A 7291-nucleotide genomic window follows, 5' to 3' on the forward strand; every position below is an offset into this window, starting at 1 on the left:
GGCTCAAGGTGATATCTGGTGGTGTTGTAACAACGCCACATGGTAATAACCTTGCTAGCATGCCTGTTATAAATCAAAGAAGCCCACTGCAGATGTTGTCCTCAATTTCACCAGACAAGAGTTCAGACTAATGCACAGACGCCACACTGCCAGTGGGTCCAGCTGCGTGTGCAACACCAAGGGAACTTCAAAGACCTACTTAAAAAACGCCTATAGCAGGTAGCCTGAGACAGAGGAACAGTGGACCTGAAAAAGACATTATGTGTACACTTTGCCTCATGATGTTGTACTGTTACAAGCAAAGAAACAGATAAAAAATTTGGTATAAAGATGAAAAGACCTGAACAAAGCATCAATGACATCACTACTGACTCTTTCCATCTGCTAGAAAGCAATGCCTACTGTTTGAAGCCCAACCGTCAACACAAGAGCACATCATTTTCAGGTGATTCCCAGGTGCACCAAGACTTTCATGGTTTGTTTTGATGCAAAGGGGTTGCTTGAAGGCATACACATTTAGCCTGATGCCCGAGAACAACACACACACACACACACCCCAAACACATAACATACAGAAATCAGACAGAACACATTGTGTAGCTGAGATAAAGGCTGCTCCTGACACAGTCTCCAGCCTATATCATAGCAGCCCTGGGGTGGTCTTGTGGGCAGATCTATACGTATTCACATTCAAGCTCATCCTCCTTTGTCTGGTGACTGACTCTAAAGGGGAGTCTTTGTCTGGGGTAGTTGTACACACATCCAGGCTATTTTTGTTGCCAAGATCAAGGCATCATTTAATAAAAGCCGTTGATATATCATCACGCTTTAAAAACCCAGAATACATCATATCTTGTTGAAAGAAGGGCCCTCATGCTGTGCATCTAAATTAGTCAGATAAACAGGTGTTATATTTATACGTGTTCTGATATTCGAAAATAAAACATTAGCCTACACTCTCCCATCAATAGCGCTGGTGTGTAGGATGTGAAAGACACATTTTGATAATGGCTAAAATTACCGTCTCACATTTTGTACCTCATTTTCACTTTAATCACATAACCATGACAAAGAAAGTCACAGGAACACTATTGGTTGATAAGGATACACATCCGAAAGATATGGTTTAGACCTGTTGTATGGTAATCAACCACTGAGTGAAGGGCTACATATTTATGTATAAATATCCAAATAGACAGGAATGTTTGGAAAATGACATCCCACATACAGAATTCAAGAACACAAAATATGACCTTAACCTTTTTATCTCTATGCCAAATGCAATGCCACAAATGGAAATATACTTGTTGCAGGTTTGCTATTATCTGTGCTTATCTATAAAAAGCACTTTTGTCTTGGTAGGCTCAGAACAATGGAAACAAAAGAGAGAATTAGCCTAGTAGGCTACATCAATAGCCAACTATCCAATCAGGTAAGGCCATCAGAGGCAATCCTCACTAGGCACTGGACGTTTTGAGAAAGCCATCACAGATAATGTCATTTCCAATCCGCTTATAAATAATCACCCTTGCTCCCTTGAGTGATGAGCACAATTTCACAGAATTGCAATCCGTCCCACAAATACCCGAGACAAATACGCAGAGATAATGAGTCGAAACTGTAACTGAAGCCTTTCAACAGGCGTATGTTAGGCTATTATCTATTCCTCTTAGTTTTCATATTTGTTTTCTTCTTCAGAGGGAACTTTACTTCTACAATTGCCGTGATGTGTCCATTTTTCTTGAGGCAATGGTCATGGACAGTTCCTAAGTAACTAACACCCCGGAGCATTGACAGGAAAGTGCAGTTTAGACCGCCCTGCAGGACTGCACAGGCAATCAGGAAGGAATGCCACTCTCAAAGTGACTGAAGGACAATGTTTGCTTAGCAGCCACACACTCTACATTGGTGGCAGGCGATGATATGTTTACGATCATCTCCAATCTAAACCCATCTGTTTTTTTCCCTCCACACTGCCTCTCTGTGTGTAGAAGCAATCTCAATGGCGAAAGCATGGAATAGGTCAAAACAAGGAGCTTGATTCAAAGTCACAGTAGTAGCAGCCAGATGCTGTTTTTTCTTAAAAAGAGCCAGCTGACTTTAAGGCTACCAACGAGTCTTTTAGAGCTGTTACTGAATCCCCCTTTCAGTAGTCTACAGCGTGCACATCTGCAAGCCAGAAGCTGCAAGTGGGCAGACAAAAACGTGCCAATCTCACACATCTTCTCACCCCTGATTCAAATGCAATGTTTGAGGAGGGGAGTCCGTATTGGCACGGAACTTGTGTAGTAGAGGACCTAAACACAGCTGTAAAAGGTACTGCGTGACACATGGTCGCTTAACAATTCCATGGTTACCAATCAGGGATGCATTAGCGTTTAGAAATAACCACAGACAACAACATTGTCTCTGTACTTGAGACAATACTTCATCAATAACATGATCACCTAGGGAATTGAGCACATTCTATGTAGGAGCGGAAAGCCATAGGTGATATAAAAATGCATCATAGACGTGTCGAGGACAACCTTGCAGGCAAGCTTCATTCTGATGGAATTGACAAAGGGTGTGAAATGTTTCATAGCCTAACCTAACCTGTCCAATATACGGTAGTTCAAAATTAATTAGGCTATATCAGCTGATTTTTAAAAAGAATTTCAGGACGACATAAAATATAGACAGACCTAGTTCTGTTTCGTAAACACTTAAGTTCAGAAGATCTTCACTCTCATCGATAGAGCATTAAATGACCAAGTGTAGGTAGGCTATAGCCTACATACAGTATGCTGCATCGCTAACAATTTGCCGGCGAATGTATCCGGATTGTCGGTCAGTTACAGCTGGTTACGTACCTTGTTAGAAAGGTTCTCCTTGTTGTTCCCCGGTTTACTTCTTCTCAGTTTTATAGATGGTGAACGTAGAAGACTTTTAATCCGACTTTTAATTGTAGAACCTTCCACCGTCATCTTGGAATCTTTGTCAAAAATAAATGAAGAATTCATGAGTCCAGTCAGCTCTCTTGAGTCACTCCAGTGGAAAAATTAAAAGACGGATGCATAAACCATCTTAAAAATAGCTATTCATAATTTCTTATTAAATATACTGTCCGTACATTAGGACTGAGACGCGGCTATAGCTTCTTCATCGTCCTATGAAACCAATGTCTTTGAATGTTGTCCGACCGTTCTGCAGGTCCTAGTCGACTCCCGCGAGAACGCGGTTTCCAGTGAATGCATCTCAGTGAAATTAACCATGTTTAATTACTACAGTCAGCAATTATTTGACGAACAGGTCACACTCTGTATCTCAATGTCTTCTTGTGCCATCGCCTCCACGTCTCCTATATAATCAGAGAGAAACACAGTTGGCGACGCATCACATCGACGAATCTGGTTGGTCGGAAGCCTTCAAAGCCTCTGAGAAAAAAATCCTTTGCTACAGCTGTCTGCCTAATCGCGAACCGGCGCATACAGTTCTAGCCCTAGACGAATGAATCTGTTCTCCTGCACTGTTTTACCAACGCAGCCATGCACATTCGATTAGCCACGATAACACATCTACTTTTCAACACACATTGCCTATATGATCATATCTAGATTAATTAGCCTATAACGTGAAGTTACGCTTTTGACAGTTGATGCCGATATAGCCCAATTGTTTAACAAATCTTTGTGACAACATTGCCTTCATATTCTTATTCAGACACCCAGTTGTAGGTTCCGAACTGAAAAGATCCTACCTCAACCAGCACAAGTCTTCTCTTGAAGCTGAGCCTGAATTTCTATTGTGTTTAGGTTTAAGAAGCACAAAATGTTGAGCTAGCCAGCATCGTAACAAAACAGCTAATGTATCGTTAGCTTAGTTTACCTGCAATTTGCGTTTCTCTATCTTAACCCACCATGGTGGAAGGAGTTGTAAGCTATGTGTGAGTGTAACATAATTACTTAAAAGGCAGGGATTATCACATTAAACCTGGAATTAGCTTCCTAGCAGCATCTAAAAGTTGATACGTTACAGGGGAAGGTGCACCTCTGTGCGTCTCTGATCAGCTGATCATTTGTTTGCAGAACTGTCTCTCAGAAATCCAAATAATGCAAATACAACTCTTGGCTAAACTGTGGATACTGGTATAGTGAAAAACAGTACATAAAATAAAGCTACAATCTACAGCTATGAATGTCTTGCCTCCCGAACACTGTGCTACAAGTTGTACATCTAAAAAATAACAGCAGTGTCCCCTAGTGACAAAGCAAGCCGTTACACATTTATCATCTGATAATTTACACAGCCCGACCATCTGTCATAAAAGAACCACTTGCGTTACTTATTTTCAAAGCAGCCCATGTATTCAAATTTACCACGTCACTATGTTTAATCCGTTTGAAAAATATTCTATAATCTGTTTCCACGTAGCTAGGTTGCTTCGAACACTTGCCGTTTGAAAGAAAATTAGAGACGGTATGTTAAATTAAAATAAAAAATGTAAAAAGTGATTTGTAAATTCTCTTTGACCTGTATTACATTGAACACAATACAACATTATTTGATGTTTTACCTCATGAATTTAATAGTTTTTTCAAAATAAGCACTTCAATCAATTTCACTTCTTGCAACATATAAAAAAAAACAGCAAATAATTTACCACTTTGTAATGTTGCCATTCCTTTGCACAACACTTAAACGACGTTTAGGGCTGAAGACACCAAGTGAGGAAGTGTTTCAGGTGTAACTTTGTCCCATTCTTCCTGCAAACAAGTCTTAAGGTGTGCAACAGTATGTGGTCGTCGTTGTCGCATTTTGCGTTTCAAAATGCACCACATATTCTCTATTGGGGACAAGTCAGGACTGCAGGCAGGCCAGTCCAGCACCCACACACCCTTGCTCCTCAGCCATGCCTTTGAAATGTGTGCAGAATGTGGTTTTGCATTGTCTTGGTGAAATATGCATGGGCTTCCCGGGAAAGAATGTCATCTTGAAGGCAGCATATATTGCTCTAAAATCTCTATGTACTTTTCGGCATTAATGGTGCCATCACAGAAGTGTAAGTTACCTTTGGCAAGGGCACTGACACAACCCAATGCGCCCTTGCCCTCTACGCACTGAAATGCCTCCAGATTCCTTGAATCTTTTAATTATGTTATGCACCGTGGAGGGTAAAATATCCAAATCCCTTCCTATCTTTCTTTGAGAAACATTGTTTTTAAACATTTCAATTATTTGCTCAGGCATTTGTTGGCAAACTGGCATTCCTCGGCCCATATTTGCTCCTAAAGGACTAGGCCTTTCCTGGATGCTACATTTGTACCAAATCATGATTACAATGACCTGCTGACATCACTTGTTTGAAATCACATCATTATTTAATTATTCTACCTCATTACTACAAAATTGCACCCGTCCCAACTTTTTGGGGGATGTGTTGCAGGCCTGAATGGCAGGAATGGATGTATATTTACAAATAAAATGAAGTTGACCAGGCAAAACATGAAATATCTTGTGTACATACTGTATGCAATGAGATACAAGTCGAGGTACATTTATAAATCACTGCTTTCTTTTTTTATTCGCATTTTCCATACCATCCCAACTTTTTCTGTTTGGGGTTGTATTTAAGAAAACCATATCCAGCCAAATACATGCACAAAAAACACACTGGACAGCCGGTCAGAAAAGAAATGCAACATTTATTGATTTAATGCCACCAGTATATCGACATGAATACGTTTGCTTCAGTTATTTTAAAATGACAAAAACATGACCAGATCACCTCCAATATGCATTTTATCTTTTATCTTTTATTAAGTACACAATATTCCTACATGAGTCCTGTGAATGAAAAAAAATCAAATCAAACAATTCTTTATTCAACAAGCTTATTCTTTTTCTTTGGACTGCTGTTGATTTTGATCACACTGATGGGTTCCACAGTTGTACCTCCAAAGTCATCTTTCTTTGCCAACTGCAAAAACTTCCTTCCCTGGCAGACCACCCTGTCCGCCGCCTTACGCATCTTTTCCCCAAAGCCTTGCTGAGTGTGGTAAATAAGCGGGTCCAGGCAGGCGTTCAGCGCATACAGCAACTGTGACGCCTCCGTCAGAAGATTCACCCAGTGCGCCACCCAGCACGTGTTCTTACAGTCATTCAGCGTGAAGAAGAGGATACAGGCGATGATGTGCAGCAACTGCCCCGGCACCCAACACACCAGGAAGTTGGCGATGAAGACTGAGATCAGCCATATGGACTTGTCCCGGCCCGGCATGCTGCCGCCACCGTGGCTCCACTGCTGCTGCGACTGCTTCATGCGGGCCATGATCTTCACGTAGCACGGGATGACCAGCAGCAAGGGAACAGACACCTGTATGGAGTAGTAGGATAGCAGATTGTAGGTGGCCCCCGTGGACCTGTATCTCGAAATGACCACCGACCCGCAGAAGCGGGCACGGTCCCTCCTCCGCACCCAGTAGAGGATGTTGGGATAGCTGAGGTAGATGAGGAGGGCGGTGATGGCCCAGAGGAGCAGTGACACCAGGGCGGCGTTGCGTGGCGTGCGGATCATGCGTGACTCCAGCGGGAACACGATGGCTAGGAAGCGGTCGGTGCTGATGGCGCAGATGAACATGGTGCTGGACGTGAGGCCCACGAAGTACATGATCTTCACCAGGATGCACCCGGTCTCCGTCATGGTCCAGTAGTAGTCCGCGCTCATGTAGACGGCCCAGGGGATGATGGAGGCCAGGTAGGCCAGGTCGCACAGGGCCAGGTTCAGGACGCCGATGGAGCCTATGCTCCAGGGTTGGGCGTGGCGCAGGCAGACCCATACACTGCCCAGGTTCCCAATGACGCCCAGGAGGGTCAGTATGTAGAAGATGGGAGGAATGACATTGGCTATGTACTTGCGGTTGGCTTGGCAGTCCATGTAAGGCACCAAGGGCAAGTTCAAGTCACTCACACGCGTGCAGTTTCTTGTCCAGGCCCAGTAATCGCTGTTATTAAGCTGAGACATGTCCTGTCAGGATTGACTCGTAGATAACCTGAAAAGGGAAAAATTGAAACATGATTGGATTTCACACCATTAAAATCACACTTCTCAATAATGTAATGAGGTTATATACTATTCCTAATGTAACATATAATAACCAATGACACAGAAGCTTCCCTGTAATAGAATGTTTTCTATGTTCACTGCAACATTTGCAGACGCACTGATTAATGGATAATTCATTTCAAAACAGATCAGTTCTTGTGAGGTTTAAAAATCTAAATCAGTAAAAGATGTTTAAGGCATCTACAG

The 7291-nt window shown here is 42.4% G+C and overlaps 2 protein-coding genes across 6 annotated transcripts in view; both read right to left on the reverse strand.

Moving 5' to 3' along the window:
- Positions 1-4292, reverse strand: part of mapkbp1 (mitogen-activated protein kinase binding protein 1) — a 51753-nt gene extending 47461 nt beyond the window's left edge. For 2 of the 5 annotated variants that reach the window (XM_012826785.3, XM_031580278.2), the window contains exon 1: positions 2853-3710. In XM_012826785.3, coding sequence (XP_012682239.2) covers positions 2853-3002 — 150 coding nt within the window. In that variant the 5' untranslated portion in view covers positions 3003-3710. The other 3 variants (XM_031580279.2, XM_031580280.2, XM_031580281.2) reach the window with 3 other exon arrangements.
- A 1568-nt stretch (positions 4293-5860) lies between these two features.
- Positions 5861-6916, reverse strand: LOC105899585 (C-C chemokine receptor type 5). Its single transcript, XM_012826784.3, has one exon. The coding sequence runs from the start codon at positions 6914-6916 to the stop codon at positions 5861-5863; it is 1056 nt and encodes a 351-aa protein (XP_012682238.3).
- Between the last annotated feature and the right edge of the window lie 375 nt (positions 6917-7291).

The sequence above is a fragment of the Clupea harengus genome, chromosome 14 (genome assembly GCF_900700415.2).
Source record: "Clupea harengus chromosome 14, Ch_v2.0.2, whole genome shotgun sequence".
In the NCBI taxonomy this organism is placed as follows: Eukaryota; Metazoa; Chordata; class Actinopteri; order Clupeiformes; family Clupeidae; genus Clupea; species Clupea harengus.

What these genes read in the sequence shown, in the direction of transcription:
- LOC105899585 (XM_012826784.3), bottom strand. Translation starts at nt 6,916, where the DNA reads ATGGACTGCCAAGCCAACCGCAAGTACATAGCCAATGTCATTCCTCCC.